Source organism: Myotis lucifugus, unplaced genomic scaffold (assembly GCF_000147115.1).
Source record: "Myotis lucifugus unplaced genomic scaffold, Myoluc2.0 scaffold_360, whole genome shotgun sequence".
Lineage (NCBI taxonomy): Eukaryota > Metazoa > Chordata > Mammalia > Chiroptera > Vespertilionidae > Myotis > Myotis lucifugus.
Window position 1 is genome coordinate 84,019 of NW_005871408.1, and position 24,153 is coordinate 108,171.

The window sequence follows — 24,153 nt, forward strand, 5'->3', positions numbered from 1 at the left end:
CTGTTGACTAATGAGTTTGCCGACCAGTGGTTGGCAAACTGCGGCTCGGCAAACTGCGGTTTGCAAGCCACATGCGGCTCTTTGGCCCCTTGAGTGTGGCTCTTCCACAAAATACCGGCTCCTCCACAAAATACTGACTTCTGCGCATGGGCCACGAAGTTTCAATCGCACTGTACATGTGCGCCCACACGTGGTATTTTGTGGAAGAGCCACACTCAAGGGGCCAAAGAGCTGCATGTGGCTCGCGAGCCGCGGTTTGCCGACCATGGCCCTAGACCACGTGAGATCCATTTAATGCTCCCAAGTCAGGGTCCCAGGAGCCTTAGAACTAACTCTGCAGCCAACTGTCAGGAGTCCAGCAGAGCCCTGGACACAGAACGGCCGGACACTGGCCCATAGGCTGCCTAGAGGCACTGCTGGCCCATCCAGGGGTTGATTGGTCTTTGAACATGTCCTGCAGGAAGCAGTTATCCTTGAAGCAGCTTTCCTTCACAACATTGTGTGTGGCAGTGAAGTGATGGAACCCTCATTGGTTGTTAATGGAGTTATCATTGAAAACCATGTCATCCCACTGGTCTTTATCAATATTTCAATAGTGGGGGGGTGGATTCATAAAAATACAAAATAGCAATATAGAAATGGTCCCACATGTCATCCCTGAACACACCTGCAAATAAGGGAAAGTTGGAGATAAAAATCACAGTGTGTATCATATACAAATGGTTTTGCTTATATTTCATGGCGAATTATGCAAGTAAAATGTAACTGAATATCTTCTTTTTAGAGCCCCGTATCAAAGAAAAGTTCTGAGCAATTGGGATCATTAGCTCAGAACTTTTCACCAGGAAATAATTAGTATGAAGTATATAAAATGAGAAACGTTCTAGCTAAAACTTTCCATGTTTTGCAGTAAAATGCCAGTTTTTTCTGCTGCGTGCCTGTGTTGGAATATAAAATGTTGTCCACTGCCGAAACCGGTTTGGCTCAGTGGATAGAGCGTCGGCCTGCGGACTGAAAGGTCCCAGGTTCGATTCCGGTCAAGGGCATGTACCTGGGTTGCGGGCACATCCCCAGTAGGAGATGTGCAGGAGGCGGCTGATCGATGTTTCTCTCTCATCGATGTTTCTAACTCTCTATCTCTCTCCCTTCCTCTCTGTAAAAAATCAATAAAATATATTTAAAAAAAAAAATAAATAAAAATAAAATGTTGTCCAAGGGGCAGTGGAAGCAAGTTTTTGTCCCTTGTTTTGTGTCCAGAATTGTGAATTGTGAGTGTGCACCTAGGCCAGCCGTTGTTACTTGAGCTTTTGATAATTAGTCAGAAACTAATATACTGATTCCAAGGACTTAACTTTCCCATAAAGGCAGGGGCTGTTTTTCATTCATCTCTGCATTCCAAGTAGAGTGGACGCCTGGTGGCAGCCAGGCAGCGTGGCTGAGGAGTTGAACTTGAGTGGCCAGCAGGGTCATCCTCCCCAAATCGGGTCTTTCTTCCCTTGTTTCCCTCTGGGCTGTTCCAGGAGTCTTAGTGCATCAGTGTCTTTAAACTGCCCTCGGAGTGTTGGTACCCCATTTGCCACCAGATGTTGTCGGTGCCCATGTTAACTCTGCTCATCTTATTTGTGTTTTCAGCAAATCCTTCCTGGGCACCATCGTGTGTTTTGGGCAATTTAGAGCATCAGTGGTTCAAGCCAACTCTGGAGGCAGGCTGCCAGGTCCAGAGCTTAGCTCCAACACTTGCTGGAGGCTTCCTCACGTAGTTTTACCTTCCCAGGCCTCAGTCTCCTCATCTGTAAAGTGGTACTAAATAGGGACATCTCACCAGGTCGTTGCAGCAATTAAACTAGGATTTATTAGCAGGTCCAGAGAGAGAGGGTTAAAGTGCCATACAGGCATGAAGGGGTGAAAATTCTATTATGGCGAGGAAAACAGATCCGGCCTCTCTGGGGGTGGGGGGGTGGGGTGTTTTTCCTTTCCTGTTTATTTTTTTCAAAACCAGAAAAAAAGGCTTTAGGTAATAAAATAACATCTGTGCAGTGCAGGTTGTTGTGTGCGTGCCCTGCCGTGAAAACAGTCGGTGTGAGCGTTGGGGGCCGCCTCCCGGTGGTCTCGCTGCCGGCTGCTCCTCCACTCTGGCCCTAACAGGGCCTTCTTCCCCCACTGCGCCCACAGGCCTCATCCCCAAGTTGTTTGTATAAAAACAATGCCCGCAGCAACATCGGAAGGAAGGTGTAGTTAAAGAGAGACACAGACCCCCCAGTCGGCACATTTCAAACTCCAGGAGCTTAACCATTTGAGCACTAATGGAGCCCACTTTTTGGGGGTGCCTTTGAAGTCATTCAGAGCATGTCGAGAAATGAAATAAGCCCTTGTCCTTCTTACTGGCCACGTCTAACCCATGCATGTACAGCTTGTTCAAAAGATGTGGTTTCCTGAGCTGCTGGCGCTCAGAGCTCTACTTGGGAGGTGATTTGGGGGGAGCAGGGCGATGGCAAGGGGGTGGGGGTGTCGGAGGAGAATGCGTGCACCCTGGGATGGCCCAGACCCCGGGCCGGGTCACCAGGGCCCTGTTTTCTCTTCCAACATGCTTATCTCTTTACAGCTGTGGCCAAGCCGTCAGGTCTGTAGTGATGGTTTTGATTACAGAGGCCAGCGCAGCTGTGTGTGGTGGGCTCGCCCATCCCCCAGACCCAGACCGCTCCTTCCTCCCTCCCTGGGCTTGCGGTTTGTCATCTGTTCTCGCAGAGCCCCTTGTATTGGCCTGTGGCTTCCTGTTCTCAATCTGATCCAAATTTCCCCTGTGAGGTATTTCCCCGCGCACACGCGCGCACCGCTCCCCGCCTGCTCTCCTCCACACCCTCTCCTGAGGAAGGTGGCAAAGAGGAAGAGAACAGTCGAGAGTGAATAGGTGTTGGCTGTGATCTTTACACAACCTGGCAGCCGATCCCACAGCTTGTGTTAGCTCCACAAGTCGAACAGATGGAACAAATTGACAGAATCGTGTTCACTCACCCTGAGCTCCGAGCAGCTGAGTTGCTGTTTGAAGTTGGGAGTTTGAATGTGTCTCTCCCCCTCCCAGTGGAATTTCTGGTTGCATTGAAGAGCCCGTGGCTCGGCCAGACAGTGGCATGAAACGGTTAATGAGCCCGCTGTCTTCCTCCTCTCCTTGTGCTCCGGCCCTCCCTCCTTCCTTCTCTCCCTCCCTCCCTCCCTCCCTCCTTTTGGAATAAGTCATGGAGGAAAAGGAGTTCTTTTTTTAAAGGTAAAACATGTATATTTATTCCTTAGAAGTGAACATTTCCCCCTTTCGACCTTAAAAGCGACAGTTATTAGCAACCTGAAGTTCACTCATGAAAAGCCTGATATTATTTGAATGTGAAGTTGAGCACAAGTAGAGCACAGAACGTTCTGGGTCCTTGCCCCACACCGCCCTGCCCTGCTCCCCGTCCTCAGCCCCCCGCTACGACATGGCCGGTCACTGGAGAGTTCTAACGTGTTACACACACTTGCCTTTTCCAGGACTTCAGGACGCATTCGACAGTGATTGGGAGACTGGGAAAATCATGCCAAACAATTACAAAAACGGATCCGATGACGGGGTCCTCGCCTACAAACTCCTGGTGCAGACGGGCAGCCGTGATAAGCCCATCGACATCAGTCAGGTACTCTCACTGCCGACCCCGGGCTTCGGGGGCAGCAGGTTCGCGCCTGCCCTCCCCGCCTGGCTTTCTGGAGCCAGGAGGCCCCGGGGCCTGGAAGAACATTGCGTCACCAGCTAGTTGTGTGGCCACGGGGCCAGGGAGCTCACTTTACTCATCTGTCAAGTGGGGACAAGGGTGTTACCTTCCCACAGAGCAGTTGTCAGCACAGAGCTCGGTCCAGGCATGCAGGCGCCTTTCCATGTTAGAAATGCTGGGTTGATTATTTGCTTTGAATTCTAATGTTTATTGCCTCATTGGTCCTGATGGCATTCAGATTTGAAAAGGTGGTGGTTGGGTAGCAGTCACTGGAGCAGGCAGACTTTGGGGGGGATGGACAGTTAGGAGATGGGAGAGGCTCCTGGGAGGATGGGAGGATGCAGAGAAGGGGGCAGACAGATTGCCCTGTCCTGAGTGAGACACGTGGAAACACAAATCCTTGGAAAGGAGTTGGACTCGCGCCTCTTAGTCCCCCTGCGTGCGCCTCCGCTGGGGCGTGGACTCCAGCGAGTCCCTGCTGCTCGCTCAGGCGGGTTGGGGTTCCCGTGACCCCAGCTCTCTGCTGGCTCCCCAGGTCCGTCCGCCGCTGCTTGTGGCGCACGGCCTTCACCTTCAGCAGAGAACCGTCAGGCTAATGATCTTCGCGGCGGCTCTGTTTATCGTCTCCCCCTTTTTGCTGGCATTAAAGGTGACAGATTTACAAAGTACATTGTTCAGAGTTATTACGGAGTGTGAACTCGGTTCTTTATGGCCGCATGCGGCACGCTGTCAGGTCTGACCAGGATGTGGGCACGGGAGCCTGTCTGAGACATAGCGGGAATGCCCCGTGGCCGGGGTGGGCTCCAGGGACGGGGACACCCCGGGACACAGGCGGTGGGGCCAGCCACCCTCCCTCCCCGACACACATCACTTCCTCTGCCTGGGAGGGAAAAGGGTGCTGCGTGCACGGAGGCCCTGAGCTGTGCTCTGTAATTCCAGAGACGGCTTGAAGACATACAGTTGTTACATATCCTGTGGATTAATTGAATCCAGATCTCCGAAATTTAGTTCTCTCACTCTCCTCCATGCTCTTCCTTCACTCTTCCTCCGTTCACTGCTGTCACTGGTGTTTCTCATTTTGTTAAAAAAGACCAAAAGCGTTGGAACCGGGCCTGAATGTAAACAGGAAAAAAATGCCCACGTACGTGTATACATGTGTGTCCATTTCTCTCACGGCGTTCTTCACCTAGGCGAAGCCTACCAGACCTGCTTTCGAGGGAGCGTCGTGTTGGGCCAGCACGGGCTGTGGGTCCTGCTGGTGACCACCTCTCTCAGAAATCAGATTACCCAGAAAGCCCATGGCCGGGCGCCAGTCCCTCTGGTGATGGGCATTTTTTGAATGCACAGGTCATAGGAGGCTAGTGTTAGCAAAATTTATACAGATGTTGTTTTATTTTTATAGCTCTCCTCCATTTACTGGGTGGCATTTCCTTCAGTGTTAACAGCAAAGGTTAACTGCACACAGACGGTGTAGAGGGACTCTTGCCAGGTTTCCCCCTTCCCCTCCTATAAATATGCTGCTCCAGATTGTTCATTCTCCGCCCTGGCTGCAGACAGTCTTGTAGCATTCAGACGTAATTGGTCCGCTTGATTCCCGGGCCATCTGCAGGACTGTGTGTGTTATAAACACTCCGGTTTTTGCATCCTCTGTTCAGCACATTTTGAAAGAAACCCAAGGTGTTCGGCTGGGCTTTTTCACGCTCGCGACCGTGGGCATTCTAGGCTTTGTCACCGGGCTGGTGCAGGGCCCTCTTCTCGCCCCCAAAGCCCCATCCTGAAAGGCCTCTGTTCCCCTTTTGCAGTTGACCAAACGGCGCCTGGTGGATGCGGACGGCATCATCAATCCCAGCGCTTTCTACATCTACCTGACCGCTTGGGTCAGCAACGACCCCGTGGCTTACGCCGCCTCCCAGGCCAACATCCGGCCTCACCGTCCCGAGTGGGTCCACGACAAGGCCGACTACATGCCGGAGACCAGGCTGAGAAGTAAGTGCCTCCGCCCGGGGCCGCGAGCACGCGGAGCCGCCTCGCCTCGCTGCTCCAGGCTCAGTCACAGCCCTCGTCCTCTGCGGCTGCCCAGGGTTCAAAAGTGCAAACACAACAGTCTCCGTCTTTTACTTTAAAACTCGCGGAGACAGATGAGGATGTGTAATAGAATACAGCCCGTGCTCCATCACGTTGAGAAATAAGCCTCTAATCTCCGTTTGTAGCTTGAACTCTAAGACGCCCACCAGGCCCGGCTCCTCTGTGCCAGCTGTTCCCTGTGAGAGCTGGGGACGCCTCCAGGTTGAGTGTTGGTTTACTATTGCGGAGTTTTATCACTGGGGATTATATGTTTATCTTAACTTTGTCAGCTCTGGTGTTGAAGGGATTTTTGGCAAGTTGGGTCGTAGCTGTCAGCCCCCGAGCACCTGCGCTCCGTCAGAGCCGCTCAGAGCGAGCGGGAGCCTGCGCAGCCTCCTCTTCCTCCCGCCGCCGCCGCCGCCACGGAGGAGGGTGGCGCTGTGTGCGGCTCATCTGCATTCGGGTTGGAGATGGTGGTCGCTCCCACCTCGGGTAGGAAGTGGCGGGACGGGAGAAAGGATTCAGGTTCCTTTGCGAAGGCGGCTGGAGAGCAGGCGGGCTGTGCGTCCCGGTATCTAAACCTCGGAGCCCGTGGCAAGCGGCCAAGGCTTGTCTTAATGAAAATTTATAGTTGAGATTATAATAGGGCAAATCATGTTTAGCAAGTCAACTGAATGACCCCAAAGGGTCTGGAACACACAACGGCAGCCACTAAAGGCTTGTTGTGTGGGGATCTCTGCCCCTGCTGCCGAAGGCTTAGCGTTGCGTGAAAGGCGGCTCGGAGGATAAGGAAGGGACGCGCTCTCTCTGCAAAGCACGACTTCCAGGTTATTTTGTTCTCATCAGTGTCTGAGTGAAGCAGTTTGAACGTAGTATTTTCACTTTGTCAGCTGAACAGAAAATGCTCCTGCGATTGAATTCTCAAGTTGTTTAGACCCCTTACAAAAGTGGCTGCTTCCAGAACGCTGAGACCAAAGGTCAAATAATACACAGATCACAGGCTCCCCCCAAAAAACAAGCAAAGGTTAGTTATTGCTTTAAAAAATGTAAACCAAACTCTGCAGTTCTGAGAGCTGAGGACTCTCTCGTGTTCGCCCTTGATGCTGTAAGAGGAGCGGTACTCGGACTTCCCTGCAGGGTCCCCTCTCTGTCTGCTGTAATGATGGAGAGTTTGGGGACACACATCTGGTAGGGCCAACAAGGGGAATTTGTCCCTTCTCTCCCGTGCCTGGACCCCAGCCATTGGCCTTTGCAGTGTTGCAAGGAGCCCCTAACCCACGGCTCTCTCCCTTCCGCCTTCCTGTCCAGTCCCAGCCGCAGAGCCCATCGAATACGCCCAGTTTCCTTTCTACCTCAACGGCTTGCATGACACCTCAGACTTCGTGGAAGCGATTGAAAAAGTCAGGACCATCTGCAACAACTACACGAGCCTGGGGCTCTCCAGCTACCCCAACGGCTACCCCTTCCTCTTCTGGGAGCAGTACATCGGCCTGCGCCACTGGCTCCTGCTGTCCATCAGCGTGGTGCTGGCCTGCACGTTCCTCGTGTGCGCCGTCTTCCTCCTGAACCCCTGGACCGCCGGGATCATTGTGAGTTTATTCTGAGGGTCTTTGTGGAAGTCACATTCCTTTCGGCCTAGCTCTTTCTGCAGCCGGCAGTTTTGTTTATGTCTGGGCCTCTGGGGCAGGGGATAGATTGCATCACCCACACTATATTTATTCTGCAGGAGGTGGCGAGGTCCGGGGTTAGGGGGAGCCTTTAATGGCCTCCCTCCTGTGTCCCCTTTCTGCAGCCTTAAACGTTTTGTTTACGCACTCTTTCCGTGACAGCGCCAAGCATTTATGAAATGCAAACACTCAAAACATAACTAATTTTTTTCAATTCAAGTGTCATTTGGGGATCACTTTAGACCTCATATATAGAAGGTTCTGCTAAATAGAGGGGCGATTAGAGAAGGTGGGACAGTGAGTAGGAATGGAGTGGTTGTATGTGTTGTGTGTATTTTAACTCCTGGGGGAAATGATAAGCTAGTATTGCTCACCTACTTTTTGGCACCCTTTCTCCACGTATAATACTCTCAGATTTGAAGAAAGTTTTATGTAGAGTCTAATAAAATCATGGCAGTGTTTAGATTCCATGAACTGTGGTATAGACTTAAATGCCAAAATTATAAAAACAAGAGACCAGGTCTCGTTCCCGCACCATAAGCTTTTGCAGCAGGTTTGTTAAAAGGTCGGTGTTTAGTCTGCAGGACTTTCCGTGGTACTTAAGCAGTGGATGTTGTCCGTCTTTCACTAGCTCATTGAAAGAGAGCAAAGGAGACTTTCACGATGCTTCTTCCCCTATCACCGCTGCCCGCTGCCCCAGCCCCACGCCTCCTCCCTCCTGTGTCAAGTTTATTGTTTTATTTGCATTTCCTCCCCTTTGGCCCAAGAAGCTCCAAAATCTACCTGACAGATTTTCTTTCCATCTCCTCGCAAATGGTTACAAGGCAAAGAAACGCTTTTCCTTGGGTTTGACTGTTTGCTTTGTCCACCCCAGTTGCTCTCCGTTTCTTCAGCGTGAGGGGGTTGTAACCTGACCCGCATGGGCGGTCGGCAAGTCTCTTTTCTCCTGCTTCCCTTGCTGCCAAGTCATCCTCACTTACTCCGTGGGCTCCGGACAAAAGCGCAGCTCCCTTCGCTGAAAGAACTTTTATTCACCCCATACCATCTGTATTCTTTAGGATAGAGGGCCAGGCAGCCCAACACTAAAGCATCAACTCGTTTACAAAGTTGAGGGATGGGTAGGATCCAAACAGAAGGAAATGTGAAGCTAGTGATGAGTTATTTGTGTAAATCTCCGTAGGTTGCTCTGGTGGAGTTTTGGGAATGTTAATGCTTTTAGAGCAGGGATGTGGGAGAAACAGCTCGCGGTGGCATACTGCACTTCGCCTTCATGTTCCTGCTGTCCCAGAGCGGGCTCCAGGCTCCCTGCCCAGGCGGGGAGGTCGCACTAGAGGTCAGGATAGTTGTTGGCGCTGCGCCTGCGTTGCGTTTGGGGGCCGGGCTTTCTCGGCTGTCGATCTGAAGTGAGGCCACACCAGGACTTGCACCCTCCCCTCGTTTCCGTACCTAGAGCGAGTCTGTGCCCAGCCACTCATCCCTGTGCCCTCTGACAGGTGACGGTCCTGGCGCTGATGACGGTCGAGCTCTTCGGCATGATGGGCCTCATCGGAATCAAGCTGAGCGCCGTGCCTGTGGTTATCCTGATCGCGTCTGTCGGCATCGGCGTGGAATTCACCGTTCACGTTGCTCTGGTAGGGAGACGTGCCAGCTACCCCTGTGTGAAAAAGCAACATATCCTCTAGCTCTCGTAGCCTCCACGTTAGGAGCCTTTTCATTTTCTCCTCCATCAAGGAACACACCCAGTACCCACACGTGGACTGGCACTGGCATTCCCTAGGAGTGGCTGGAATTTGCCTGGACTCCTTTCCCTCTTAAGGAATCTGAGGAGAAGGTCAGCGAAGGATGCCATTTATTCGGTGTTGTCATTAGTGGCACCATAGGTCCTGAAGTTGTCAACTGTGTTTCCAAGACATGCGGAGTGTGTGTGTGTGTGTGTGTGTGTGTGTGTGTGTGCGCGCGCGCGTGCACGTGCACACGGGACCACACACAGTGTTAAAAACCACATTAATCAAGCAGGGATAACATGAGACCACACTCAGAGGCTCACTGGGGATGGCATAATTGAGGGCGCGGCCAGTTGGCAGCCGCGGAGACACGCTGGGACTGGTGAACGCAGGCCAGGTGCTGGGCGCGGAGGCCGCGCTCCCACCTGAGCCCACCCAGCTCCTCCGCCTTCCGGCCTCCAGGGTTGAGAACTAGTGTTGCTCCACAGGAAGGTTCCCCCCTCTCCCTGTGCCCCGTCCTGTGAATGCTTTGTTGGAGGGAAGTAAACGTCAGCAGGAGCCCTGAGCCCAGGAGACGAGCCCCTTGTCTGTGTGTATCAGAGAATTACTCAGGAGCCTCACAGTGGGGTGAGCTATGCGCCCGTGCGCTGTGCTCATGGCTGAGTCCCTGGGCCGTGGGTCGGCATTCCGTGACTGTTAATTGACTGAGTAAAGACGGATGTGTGGATTGCCCTCACTAGGACCCCAAGCATTGGGATTGATCTAATTACGTTTAGCTTTGCTTTTGTCATCTCCAGCATTGCTTTTCCTTGGGCTCAGCGCTCAGCACATGCGTGTCTGGGCATCTGCTCCCTCCCCGTGCCTGCCATGGCCCTCCACAGGACTCGTTCAGGGCCACTTTCATGCAACTTAGAGAAAGAGTGCACACCTTTGTGGTTCCGAGGAATGTCTTGTTGAAATTGACCCATTTTTTATCCCAGTGTGCAGTGTGAAACGCTGGTAATACAGAAACAGAATCTGCTCAATTTTGAACCTGCCCCAAGTTACTTTCTCTATGAACTGGGAGGACAGAGAAAGGAGAGGCTCCCAATAGCCTAGGACCGGAGGTGAGCAAACTTTTTGACTCGAGGGCCACAATGGGTTCTTAAACTGGACTGGAGGGCCCGGAACAAAAGCATGGATGGAGTGTTTGTGTGAACTAATATAAATTCAAAGTAAACATCATTACATAAAAGGGTACGGTCTTTTTTTTTTTTTAGTTTTATTCAAGTTACTTTCTCTATTGAACTGGGAGGACAGAGAAAGGAAGGCTCCCAATAGCCTAGACACATAATTCTAATATCATTTCTTCAAGAAGGAGGAAACACAGTGCGTGAATTAGGATCCCACAGTCATTTTATTCCGACGCGGATGCAGTTGTGGTAGCTGGCACTGCACGCGGCAGGTGTGTCTTCGCTCAGGTTCTTGCAATGGAAATGCCTGCACCAGGCTTCACACTGCGTGGTGCCCGGTCTCTGCCCGTGAGGCGGTGCCGTCGTGAGCACCCACACCGGGGCTGAATAAACAGTGAAGGATGTCTCTTAATACCCAGCATTTAAGGGGGATCAGGAGCCAGCCGGGCTCTGGGAGCAGCAGCCCTTGCTCAGGGCTTTGGGCCCAAGTCTCCATCGAGAGACGGTCTACACGCAGGACAGTGTTCCTCCCCGTCCTGGGGGTGAGTGTGTGTTTAAAGCGGGCAGCGGCGACTGGTGGTGACGTGCATTCTTCTCCCGTGAATGGCTCCCGTCAGTGTGCTGTGTCGGTGACATACATTGACTGAGAGGATAAGCCATCCCGACCCTTACGGCCTCACGGTCCAAGTACAGCAGAGTAACAGGTTCCCCACAGCGCGATCTTTCCTCCCAAGAGAGAAAGGCAGCTAGACGGGCCCTGAAGGCTCCCGACTAGGTCTGTGTAGAACCCAAGCCCACTTCAGAGAAAAGAACGAAGACTCACTGCACACCGGGGTGTGATCCGTTAAGGAAAGGAACCTTCCTGTCCCTGTGCAGGGCGCGTGCGCGAGGGCAGGGCGCCTGCAGTGCGGTGTAGGCCGGGGTTTACGGAGCCGGGCCCTCAGCACCTCCTAGCCCTCTTTTCTCAGCACAGCCCAGCTTGCAGGGGAGAGAACTTGTGCCCGGCCCAGCCCGCCCCCACTCCCCGTTTTGGGTTCAGCTGTAGGGCCTGGCAGGCTATAACAGTAACTGACCCACATTTAATCAGCTCTGGATCACGCTCTCAGCTCAGGCCAGCAGTCTGGAGCTAACAGTCTGGTACACTGGGACTCTGTCAAGTTGCCATTTAGAAAAACGGCATTCTTGACCAGGCAGAGCTCAGAGAACGCAGAGGAGACAGGGTATGTCCACCTGTGGTCAGACCAGGATTGAATTTACAATCCTGTCTTTTTCTTGCGATGCGTCCGTGGTGCTGAGATGTGCTACAAGCACATTAGTTTGAACCCAGTGATAGAAATTCTAACCTCAGCAGAATCACGAGGAGGCAAATACTTAGCACCTAGTTGCACGTGACGTGGAGTTAAGTCCACTCAGAATTCAGATCTTGACCATCCAGATATCCGGCTGAATGCTGTCACTTCCACAACCTCCGGTCTCCGTGCTAACGGTGGGAGAGAATTTGGTTGGGGGAGGAAGCTCAAGGGCGAGTAGCGGTGAAAAGAAGAGCCCATTTGGCTCATTTTTGTATCGTTTTGGTTTGGTTTTTAATTTCAGTCCAGTATGCTTTCCCTCTTCGTGTTGTTGTTGTTCAAGATTTACGTCAACACCAAATATGACCCGGTGTCATGAGCAGGTCACTTTAGCATAAGCCCGGATTTTTCTAGTTGAGTAGCCCCAGGGAAACGTTCCCAGGGAGATCTGAGCGGTCCCGTCGAGGCAGATGAAAGAGCTGCCCAGTCACGCCCAGGACTGACCGCCTGCCCTCTCTGCTGCACAGGCCTTCCTCACGGCCATTGGCGACAAGAACCGCAGGGCCGTGCTCGCCCTGGAGCACATGTTCGCGCCTGTCCTCGACGGGGCTGTTTCCACGCTGCTGGGGGTGCTGATGCTGGCGGGATCGGAGTTTGATTTCATCGTCAGGTAAGCAGGAGTAGGAGAGAAGACGTGTTTGGAAAATCGTTACTCCTTGCTCGTGTGATTTCTGTTGCTCATTTCCTGCTGTCTGTGGTAGATTACAGCATTTCTTCTTCATTATGACTCAACTTCCCCCCACCTTTGAGGTATAATTTATATTTGACAAGTGAAAATCATATCTAGGTAAGGTATACAACACGTTTTGATGAACACAGTCTGTGATGCCACTTTATTTTTAGTTTATTAACTCCGAGATATGCTGAGAGGTATGAAGACAAGGGGATTATCTCGGGGAGAAAAGATGGAGGGTTTGGGGGTAGCAGCAAAGGCAGCTCCACCGCTCCAGGCCCAACGATCATCCAGTACCCCAAGCCCAGGGAAAGCGTTACGGGTTAGAAATACCCACAGAAAGAGACAACTGTGGTTCCCAGTAATTGACTGCATTTGACCTTCACTTCTCCTTCAAAACTGTGTCAAGGAGAACATAGCTGCCTAAAACTGTCACCTGGACTTTGTTCATTTAAGAAGTGAAGGTAAGGTCAGGTGCCCAGTTCTCAGCCTTGCGTTCCACTACGATTCAGGACGCATTTAAGGCGTGACTTGGGTGTCACGTTTCGGAAATCAAGCCCAGTTTGGACATTCTCTTTGGAACTGAAGGCAAGGAGTTTCTGTGAGTTTACTGAAGAATGTGACTTCGTGACGTATAGAAGGAGAGCAGGTGTCCCTTTGGAAAAGAAGTTGAGGACAGCAGGGCAAGAGCAGGTACTGGCCTGAGCAGGTCTGCCGCTTTGCGCAGCAGCCACTCCCGAGGCTGGCGCTGCCCGGCTCAGGGAAGGAAGGCAGGCGGCAGCATCACGGGAATGAGGAGCCAGGGCAGCGGTTTTCAACCTGTGGGTCACGACCCCTTTGGCGGTCGAACGACCCTTTCACAGGGGTCGCCTGAGACCATCCTGCATAGCAACATTACAGGTATGAAGTAGCAACGAAAATGATTTTATGGTTGGGGTCACAACATGAGGAACTGTATTTAAAGGGCCAGAAGGTTGCCGAAACCGGTTTGGCTCAGTGGATAGAGCGTCGGCCTGGGGACTGAAAGGTCCCAGGTTCGATTCCGGTCAAGGGCATGTACCTGGGTTGCGGGCACATCCCCAGTGGGAGATGTGCAGGAGGCAGCTGATCGATGTTTCTCTCCCATCGATGTTTCTAGCTCTTTATCCCTCTCCCTTCCTCTCTGTAAAAAATCAATAAAATATATTTAAAAAAAAAAAAAAAAAAGAGCCAGAAGGTTGAGAACCACTGATCCAGGCTTAGAACCAAATGTGAGAAATGGCTGGACGGTTGGCGATGCTTCAGGGATTTGGAGAGAGAAGCCAGCCAGGCTTTCCGGGTGTGTGTGCGTCTGTGTGTCTTGGGTAGACCTTTGGTTTTCAAGTACAAAGAAGGAGGTTTTCCGTTTCAGCCAGTTTATTACAGAAAAAACATCAGTGCACGGGTGTGGGGCGTAACCCATCGGGCGGGCGGCTCAGTGTCGCAGAGCCTTCCTAGAACGAGAGGCAGACCTCGGCCCACTGCATGAGAGTGCGCCCACCCGTCTCGCACCCGTGTGCTGTGAGTTGGCGAGGCGCTCTGTAGAGGCCATGGATTTCGTTGGGTGGGAAGGTGACTCCTGGGTGATGTCCATTCTGCTGGTGTCCTCAACACAGACTATTGCTCACTTAACAGGCCAGTTGGTACATTCTTGTTTGCCAATACCGGATAGATACATGCCTGCACCAGGGTAAGGTTTTGTTCTGGGCTTTGTTGTAAGCTCTTAATTTGACTTTTCCTGCATTTCCTTTCCATGCGTTTATTTATTCAGACATTAGTTGTTTATGTTATTTTAAAAAAAACCCTATATCAGAAGACTTTCTCTTCTGTAATTTCTCACTGGACAATGTGACAAGCACCTCACGAGTGCCATTTCACACAACAGCAAGTAACGGGGACCCTCCCCCCTCCGTGGAAGTTACGGGAGAGAGGAGTTCACACGCAACTCAAAAAGCCATGGGGAGCGCAGGGCATGACGGGAACTCACAGAGCCGAGCTGTCTCGTGGGGGATGCCAAGTGGGCCGCACAGAGGTGACTTGGCCTGAATCTGAGCAAGCAGCTGGGACCCTGGATGGCGGGCAGAGAAGCCCAGCTCTCTCATCTCACCCTGGCTGCCGCTTCTCTCCCAGAGATACCAGAGTTCCTGTTTCAAGCACTTAAAAGGGCTTCCCATTTTCTAGAACTGGATGGATTAACCTGATAAAGCCCTCGCTGGGGTCGCCTAGATGAGCAGACATTGTATACACTAAGCGTCAGCGATCTAATTGGTCTGTTTATTCTGTAGTTAGATGGATGGGATGCAAATGTCTTAATGCCTGCTGCTGATGTATGCCTCTGCCTAAAGTTCCCGCCGTTTACATTAGAGCAGGACGCCGGCTGCTTGGCTTTTACTAATGCAGCTCAGAAGTTCCCAGTGTTTACAATAGCTGCGAGGTATTTGTATTTTTATAGGGATTCTCTCCCCTTTCATCTAATGTCGAAACATATATAGAAATGGCAAAGTTTGGTGCCTGTTCTGTTTTATGATCAAGAGGACCATTAACAGAGAGATATTTGCCCTCCCTCTTCCCAGAACATCCTGAGGCGCCCCCTCGCCCCCCTCCCCACCACCACCACCACCGCAGCCCACTCCCAGCAAAACGGCCTAGAAATCATTAGTGACAGAACACATGCTCGCGTGGCGCCTGCGCCTCCCCAGGTGGAGTGTCCACCAGTGGCTGTCCCGGGGGGACAGGCTTACCTTGGTGTTCACGACCGACCCCAGACTTTAGCCCTCAGTGGTGGGAGAGCAGGGCCGCTGGTGCCTCCTCCTCCTGCTGCTGCTGCTGCTGCGGCCTTTAGGTTTGAATAGGCTGATGCAAAACAAGGGTATTCAGAGACGCTAAATTGTTCAACAAAAGGTTGGCCACAGAGCAGCCCCATCACTGTGGCCCGCCCTCCCCCCTCCGCCAGCGCCCCAGCAAACACAGAATGGGCAGCGTCTTCTTTGCAGAAAGCTGGGTCCTGGCCTCAGAAAGGTGGCAGTTGTTTGGTTAAACTGGAACTCGCAGGCTTCTAGACAGAGTCGCGGTGAAGGAAAGCGCAGGGAAAGCCTTACCTGACGCCGGAGACTCGGAGATGCCGATGGGGGTGCAGGCCGTTTCACAGGGGTCAGCGGCTGTGCAGCGGCTGCTTTTCCTCCTGGGCCAGATGGTTCAAATTCTACACCCTCCGCTTCGTTTGTTTGCTTCTGCTGGGTTTTCGTGGACGGGGCCCCTCTGCATTGTGTTTGTGCTTTCAGTCTGCTCGGCCATTCAGTTCGCATTCCATATTTTTGAGTTTGTGTAGCTCAGTGGTTCTCAACCTTCTGGCCCTTTAAATACAGTTCCTCATGTTGTGACCCAACCATAAAATCATTTTCGTTGCTACTTCATAACTAATGTTACTACTGTTATGAATCGTAATGTAAGTATCTGATATGCAGGATGGTCTTAGGCGACCCCTGTGAAAGGGTCGTTCGACCGCCAAAGGGGTCGCGACCCACAGGTTGAGAACCGCTGGTGTAGCTCGTTCATAAATAACATGCCATGCCATGAGAGCTCAGCAAATTAACAGACTAATTCTTTTCTTCCTTCATGAACTTCGGGCTGTGCAATGCAGCCCTCAAAATCATAAAGTGGGGGGAAAATCTAATCTTGTGCTGAATTTGAACCGCAGTTTTGTAACAGCCTTTTCTCCGTGTGGGTCTTGCTCATTTGGGGCTGATGACACGGTGTAGCCTTCGGGCATGTGAATCAGGTTGTCGTTGCCGCAGTTCTCAGTGAGAGCTTCTGTGTCCCTTTCATCCTCAAGGTACTTCTTTGCCGTCCTGGCGATCCTGACGATCCTGGGGGTCCTCAACGGGCTGGTTCTGCTTCCCGTCCTGCTGTCCTTCTTCGGACCGTACCCTGAGGTCAGTACCCGTGCCGGGCGGAGGGCAGACGCTGGTTTTCCTGGTGTCGCTCTTAATTAGGTATTTTAGGTAAATTCCCATTACTGAGGGGTTACTTTTTCAGCAAACATCTCAAGAACTATCGATTTTTTTTCTCTTTAATGGAATAGTTTTGCACTTGTAGTACTGGTCCTTTATTTTCTTTGTTTTTAAAACCATGTGATTGGCACCTTAGTCCTGCCGGCCCATATCAGTAAAGCATTTTCCACTCCAGATGGATGTGGGGCGGGCAGGAGTGAAAGGTCCGCCGGCCTTTGCAGTGTGAGCGAGGGCGGTGCTTCTGCTCCAGCCGCAGACCTGGGGGTCCTCCCGGTGGCGGCGGGGGAGGGGGCAGGTACAGCCTCGTGGTGCGGGAGGACAGAGGCCCGAACAACAGGCAGGTGGATGATAGCACTTTCAATACAGAATCCTCTCACACAGGTGTCTCCAGCCAACGGGCTGAGCCGGCTGCCCACGCCTTCCCCTGAGCCGCCCCCCAGCGTGGTCCGCTTTGCCGTGCCCCCCAGTCATGCGAACAACGGGTCTGACTCCTCTGACTCGGAGTACAGTTCTCAGACGACGGTGTCGGGCATCAGCGAGGAGCTCCGGCAGTACGAGGCCCAGCAGGGCAGCAGGGGCCCTGCCCACCAGGTGATCGTGGAGGCCACGGAGAACCCCGTCTTCGCCCGCTCCTCCGTAAGTCCGCCTCGGCAGCCCTGCCCTGCTCTGAGCAGCAAGTCTGCCGACCCGATGCAAAAGCGAAGTGGGGGTTAGGTGGAGCCATGGGCAGGTGCCAGTATTTGACTCTTCTGAAACTGTCAGTGTCAGTGTCGTAGAGTTGGCTCTCCCGTGGGACACAAAGGCAGAGGCCGTCGAGGGAGGTACACGAAGCAGCGGCTGTACCTTCGGCCTCGGTGCAGTTTGAGCTGAGCAGCTAGAGGGAGAGGAGGCCTGGCCTCTTTTTTTTTTTAAGCTGCATAGCGTTTTAAAATGATACTTTTAAAAAACGGAGTGGGGTTTTTATTGCTAGCTGAAGTGGTCTATTTTTGTTTTCTCTCATTTCTATTACCTTTAATTGCCCTTGGTTACAAAATTATTCTGTTCTTATTGTCTAAGACTTTACCAGGAGCTTTTGTGGCTCCAGGTACATATTCTAGGTGGCGAGAAGCTTAGCCTTCGGTCATTCGGGAAAGCTGGGAGCCCCTTCCCAGGGCCCAGACTCCTCCTCTGCTCTGCTCCCAGGCTGTCCTCGGCCCCCAGTCCTAGAGCACAGCACACAGGACTTCTCCAAGGCCAGTTCTGCTGCTCAGATTCCCCCCACCGAGGGCCTCCTGCTGTCCCTCCAGGAAATGGGTATTCCAGGCCCGGCCAGAGCACGCCTTCCGTGAAAGAGAGAAGGGCCAACCAAATAACCTAAATTTTCCTCCTCTTACCCCCCGGGGTGATGCCTGCTGAGCTGCAGTGTGAATCTGGTTTAGTTCAGCGGGAGCCTAAAAATAGGTACAAGCCGAACGACTTTGAAGTTGGTCACGGTCCTTTTGATTGATGTGGCCACTGTGTTGCTCTCCGCTTTGTATAGAGACCCCGAAGCCAGATTCCTCACCAGCAGGCCGAGCAGCGCGGCCCCGCAGGACTGTCTGCGACGGGGCAGATGCGGGCTGTAGCCACGTGTGGCTGTTGAGCGCTTGAAATGTGGCGAGTGAGACCAAGAGGCTGGATTTTGATTTTTTAGTTCATTTAAATGCAAATAGCTACATGTCCCTAGTGGCTGCTGTATTCACCAGAGTATGTATAGATAGTCCTGCCAGGGCCTGGCATCTGGGCGAGCCAGGGCCAGATGCGTAGCAGTTCTAAGAGGAGTTCAGGAGCTGGCCCTCCTGAGCAGGGGGTGTAGACTGGGAGGGAGGCAGCCTAGAGCCTCTCCGCCCACAGCCCTGCGTTTGTGGGCAGCTGTTCTGTGCCCAGCCAGCTGTGCTGGTGAAGCCGAGCCCGAGACGTAGGGTCCGAGTAAGGCGCTCCTCTGCCGTGGAGGTTGTCAGAGAACGGGTTTTTCTTTTGTGAGTGGAAGGTCCTTGTTGGCTCCCGGGGCCTCTCCCAGCCCTTTGTGGGGTCGATGGCCTCTGGGTTAAGAAGAGCTGTGTGGGTGGCCAGGCAGGAGCCAGGGCCCATAGGGGAGGGCTGGGAGCAGCAGGGGATGCCCGTCCTGGGGTGAGCGCCCAGCCTGCTTTAACCTGCCTCGCCCTCTGCAGGTGGTCCACCCGGAAGCCAGGCATCACCCACCCTCCAGTTCTCGACTGCCGCCCCACCTGGACTCAGGGTCCCTGCCACCCGGACGGCCAGGCCCGCAGCCCCAGCGGGAGCCTCCCAGAGAAGGCTTGCGGCCGCCCCCCTACAGACCGCGCAGAGACGCTTTCGAAATTTCTACTGACGGGCATTCTGGCCCGAGCAATAGGGACCGCGTGGGCCCCCGGGGAGCCCGCACGCACGCCCCTCGGCACCCAGTGTTCACTGCCACGGGCAGCTCCGTGCCCAGCTACTGCCAGCCCATCACCACCGTGACGGCCTCGGCGTCCGTGACTGTCGCCGTGCACCCCCCGCCCGCCCCCGGGCGGCACCCCCGAGGGGGGCTGTACCCCGGCTACGAGGACTACCCCCAGCCGGACCCTGGGCTGTTCGAGGACCCCCATGTGCCTTTCAACGTCCGGTGCGAGAGGAGGGGTTCCAAGGTGGAGGTCATAGAGCTGCAGGACGTGGAGTGCGAGGAACGGCCCCGGGGCAGCGGCTCCAGCTGAGGTGCGTGCGGTGGGGGACCCAGGGCCAGGCTCCTGGGGTTTCTGGGGCTTGGAGCCCCTGGCATTGGGAAGTCCCGACCTGAACGTCTCTGACCTGACCCCCAAGGCAGGGCTGCCGGGCCCAGGCTCTCGTCACTGGGCCACAGTGTTGTCCCAGATTGGGTCTCACCCCCACTGTGACCCTGTTGAGGGTGGGGGACTAACAGATGCTAACAGCTGCCCCTTTCACCGATGTTTCCGTCTTGATTCACGTGCCCTACAGGTGCATGTGAGGAATGCACAGCTCAGCGAATGGGCACGAAGTGAGCACACTCGGCACCTGCCCCTAAATCAAGGAAAGAGTCCCGGCCAGCCCCTGGAAAGCCCGCCGGCCCCAGCCGGCCCCCCATCCTGATTTCTCATACAGAGACTCTCTTAGCCTGTTAGTGTGCTTCGTAGACATGGACTCATAGACTGTTACTTCGTTTGACTTCCTTTTTTTTTTTTTTTCTTTCAAAGGGTGAGTAAAATCTGAAGCAAAGAGGCCAAAGATCGGAATCCCCAGCCCCCGCACCTGCGAGGAGAGCGCTGCTCGGAGTCGGGAAGACGCCCTGCACCGGGGTTGCAGTTCGCTGTTACTGTAACCGGCTGTATTATTTTGTGAAATATTTCTTTAAATATTTAAGAGGTGTACACATCTGTAAATACGAAGGAATGATGTAAAGTCGTGTGGTCTGGCGCTTCCCACTCCCGGCCCAGGGTGGGCGGTGGGGCGGCCGCAGCGAGGCCCGCCCTGTTTGTACATTGGTCTCGGTGCCCCAACCAAGCTTAACTTAGTCTTAAATTACAGCATCTCTTGCTGCTGCTTAAATATTGTATAATTTACCTGTATAATTCTATGCAAATATTGCTTATATAATAGGATTATTTTGTAAAGGTTTCTGTTTAAAATATTTTAAATTTGCATATCACAACCCTGTGGTAGTATGAAATGTTACTGTTAACTTTCGAACACGCTATGCGTGATAATTTTGTTATTGTTTAATGAGCAGATATGAAGAAAGCACGTTAACCCCGGTGGCTTCTAGGTGTAGTTGGGTGCGGCACTCCTGTTGGCTGCGTGTGAACGTGTGTGTGATTTCCCCGTGTGCTGTACTGTGATCGTTTGTTCTTGTTTTTCTCTCACTGTCTGTCACCCTTAGCGGGCTCTGCCCTGGTCAGGCTGGGAGAGCATTGCCTAGTGCGTGGGGGCTGGCCCTGCCCAAAACATCGCCTTATGCTGTTGTCAGACTCACTTCAAGTCCAAGGCATCTCTTCAGATCCTTGCTGCCGTCCAGGCACCCCGCTCGTGCCTCGGGAGAGACGTTCCTTCACACGGATCTCTGTCGTGGACATTGGGACCTCAGGGTCTAGAGCTCACGTCTGTTCATCGTCATTATTGTTCAACAGCTAGAGAGCATGCCTCGTGCTGAGCCTCAGCTGGGCATGAGCATGTTGTGCAGCCTTCATTGTATCTCTCATGACCAATGCACACATAAAAAAAACCTCCAGAGTGGATTAAAAATGTATTGGAGGTAATGACTCTGCTACAAGGTAGAAAAACCTGTCCATTCTGGGCCCACAGTAAACCTAGAGGTGATGTTTTGAGTCCCTACCATTTAAGTTCTCTTTCTCCCTAAATTGCACAGTTGGTTGGGGCTTTCTGGGTCTCTTTGCATCTTTAAAAATAAACAGTGAGCGTTCAATAAGGCGATACGGGGTCAGAAGTTTGGTAGGATTTAGAAGGATCCTTCTCAATGTGTTTATGTTAACGTGATGGTGCACACTTCCTAACTAAGTTATTTTCTTCTTCTCACCATGATTAGTGTTCTTTCAATGTGACATTTATTGACAAGCAGGAGATGCTCGGTGCACACACTCCACTGAGGATGGGTATGGAGGCAGACTTCTCAGCCAGGCATTATTTGTAAAGATTTGCTTCTGTATCCATTCTCTCTTGTGCGGAGGCTTGGTCTTCCTCAGCTCTTAGCCAGAGACCAGCATGTCGGGGAAGCACTTGGCACCCCGACGAAGCTACTATAGGCGGGCACAGCTGGCAGCTCCCTCCTGTTGTGCCCTCCTGTTTTACATGGAAAATCTTCCTCGAAAGGCAGCGGCCCCCTGCAGCACCCAGCAGTGCAGTGACCTCAGACCCTACACACATAACTGTAAGATGCTAATTGGAAGCCACCTGTGGGCCCCAGGTGTGTGTTAATATGCCAGGGGCCCGCTGGCCCCCCTGCTACTGTTTGGTGCCTCCCTTAGCCACACTGTCTACCTAACACCCAGCTCTGCTCAGAAAATGTCCATGTCCTGCGTTCAGGAGAGAGATGATGCAAATTCTGAGGTCTGCTTCCCTCTGGCTCGCGGCGTGCCCTTGCTCTTTTCCTGAGCCCAACTCGTGTGGTGCCTGACAGCTTGTCCAGCCCCTGCTTTCTGCTCAGCGTGGAACTTTCTCCGATAGTCACATTGGCAAAGGGAGAACACGGGGCTGGCAGGCAACTAGAATTTCTCTCCCTTTTTAAAATAGTTTTATTTTGTCTGTCTTGTTTGTTCATTTGGATGTTTTAATTTTTTAAAAGAAATCTTTGCTGATATTTATAATTTTGTATCATAAGAATGTTTTCCTACAGTATTTGTCATGCCAGTTTATAACAAAATGCAGGGATTTTTATTTCTATTGGAAACACTATTACAGCTATGTTTTACTTTGGAACAGAATTTTTATTTGTATAGAGTGCTTACTAATGTTAAATAGTTCAGAGTATATAACATTCTCATTAAGGTCTCATAGTCGGTTTTAGTGTAAGGAGTTTAAAGGAAATAAATATTCAAACTGGGTCTCATTGCCTGCCAATTTTGGTGGAAATGGGTTTGTGTCATTTCAATTACAAAGATAAAAGTATGCCATATAATTTATTTATATGAAAATTTATTTTTGTAGTGTACATAGTAGTCATCAAGTCTTTGACAGAAGTATATTTTTAAAGAATTTATATGTGATGAATCCATAATGTCGGAAACTTCGCTGAGACATGCGTGGGGCACACTTTCCATTGTAAAGTACAGCAAGAAAGAAAACGTTTAACAGTGTTAAGAGAGGGAGATCGGGTGAATATTCATGCAGTTGTGAACTGTGTACTAGTTGCCATTTGTGACCTAGTGTGGTTCTCATTTTAAACCTTGGAAGGCAAAAATGTACAAACTCTCTAAATGTTAATGTTCAAACACTGATAGAAATTCTAACATGAATAAAAAATAATATAACTTGTTGGTATGTCTTTGTGTATCGAATGTTTTTTAAGTGAAATACTCTGAAGGCAGTGAGGGTGTCAGGCCATCGGGAACATGGTAGTTTCGTCTAACGCAGCGGTTCTCAACCTGTGGGTCGCGACCCCTTTGGGGGTCGAACGACCCTTTCACAGGGGTCGCCTAAGACCATCGGAAAACACATATATAATGACATTGTTTTGTGATTAATCACTATGCTTTAATTATGTTCAATTTGTAACAATGAAATTGGGGGTCACCAAACATGAGGAACTGTATTAAAGGGTCGCAGCATTAGGAAGGTTGAGAACCACTGGTCTAACGAGTGTCCGTTTGTGCTCTACTTCACGGAGGTATTAGTGATACAAAGAGTTCCATGTGTCTATTTCCTGAGACCAAGAAAGTTCCTAAATTACCATTCAAAGTGGTCCCTTCTGTCATCTCTTTAACATCCTTACTTTTTATGTGATGCCTAATAACTAGAGGGAATACTTATAAAGACAGATTCAATGATTATTAGAATAAATGAAGGTGTCATACAGTGTTTATGGTATGATTGTACCTTATCTGCAGCCTGGAGAAAAGTCAGGCCAGGAGCACCCCGTTTGAGGGCTGGGAGCGTGTGCTGAGAGGTCGGCACCTGAGCCCACAGCCCGCCTCCTGCTTTTGTCAAGACTTATCAGAGGACAGATCCTCATTCACGTGCAGATTGTCTGTGGCTACGATGACAAGAGTTGAGTAGTTGAGACAAATGATACGGCCTACAAAGCCTAAGATATTTACTAACTGACCCTTAAAGCATTTGCCAATCCATTTTATGACAAGACTCATAAGCAGGTGATGCTCACGCATTACGGGGTCCATGGAGAGGCAGCAGTGGCCCGCCTTGGAAGCTGGCTAGAAAAGCAGGATCGGGGCTGCCCCAGACCAACTGAATCCAAATTCCAGGAATGCTTTCTTGAGCTGTCTCGGTGGTTCCAGTGCACCAACAGAGGTGATCCCTGAATTCCTTCCAGTTGATTGTGGCCATGATTCTATCATCTGACTCGGGCTACACAGCCAATGCAGGCTAGACCTAGAGCCAGTGCAGGCTAGACCTAGAGCTAATGCAGGCTAGACCTAGAGCTAATGCAGGCTAGACCAGGAGCCAGTGCAGGCTAAACCAGGAGCCGGTGCAGGCTAGACCAGGAGCCGGTGCAGGCTAGACCTGGAGCTAATGCAGGCTAGACCTAGAGCCAGTGCAGGCTAGACCAGCCGTGGGCAAACTACGGCCCGTTTGAAATGAATAAAACTAAAAAAAAAAAAAAAAAAAGACCGTACCCTTTTATGTAATGATGTTTACTTTGAATTTATATTAGTTCACACAAACACTCCATCCATGCTTTTGTTCCGGCCCTCTGGTCCAGTTTAAGAACCCATTGTGGCCCTCGAGTCAAAAAGTTTGCCCACCCCTGGGCTAGACCTAGAGCTAATGCAGGCTAGACCAGGAGCCAGTGCAGGCTAGACCTGGAGCCGGTGCAGGCTAGACCTAGAGCCGGTGCAGGCTAGACCTGGAGCCGGTGCAGGCTAGACCTAGAGCTGGTGCAGGCTAGACCTGGAGCCGGTGCCTAGAGCCGGTGCAGGCTAGACCTGGAGCCGGTGCAGGCTAGACCTTTGCCCACCCCTGGGCTAGACCTAGAGCTAATGCAGCTAGACCAGGAGCCAGTGCAGGCTAGACCT

General features: G+C 51.9%; 1 protein-coding gene across 5 annotated transcripts in view; it reads left to right on the forward strand.

Moving 5' to 3' along the window:
* PTCH1 (patched 1) overlaps positions 1 to 22,441 on the forward strand; it is a 65,986-nt gene extending 43,545 nt beyond the window's left edge. For all 5 annotated transcript variants that reach the window (XM_006101423.2, XM_006101424.3, XM_023764902.1 and 2 more), the window contains 9 exons: positions 3,520 to 3,662; positions 5,540 to 5,723; positions 7,110 to 7,390; positions 8,962 to 9,099; positions 12,181 to 12,323; positions 16,237 to 16,336; positions 16,796 to 17,050; positions 18,604 to 19,147; positions 19,645 to 22,441. In XM_006101423.2, the coding sequence (XP_006101485.1) occupies positions 3,520 to 3,662; positions 5,540 to 5,723; positions 7,110 to 7,390; positions 8,962 to 9,099; positions 12,181 to 12,323; positions 16,237 to 16,336; positions 16,796 to 17,050; positions 18,604 to 19,146 (1,787 nt within the window). In that variant the 3' untranslated portion in view covers position 19,147; positions 19,645 to 22,441. The remainder of the gene's footprint in view (positions 1 to 3,519; positions 3,663 to 5,539; positions 5,724 to 7,109; positions 7,391 to 8,961; positions 9,100 to 12,180; positions 12,324 to 16,236; positions 16,337 to 16,795; positions 17,051 to 18,603; positions 19,148 to 19,644) is intronic.
* Positions 22,442 to 24,153: the final 1,712 nt, after the last annotated feature.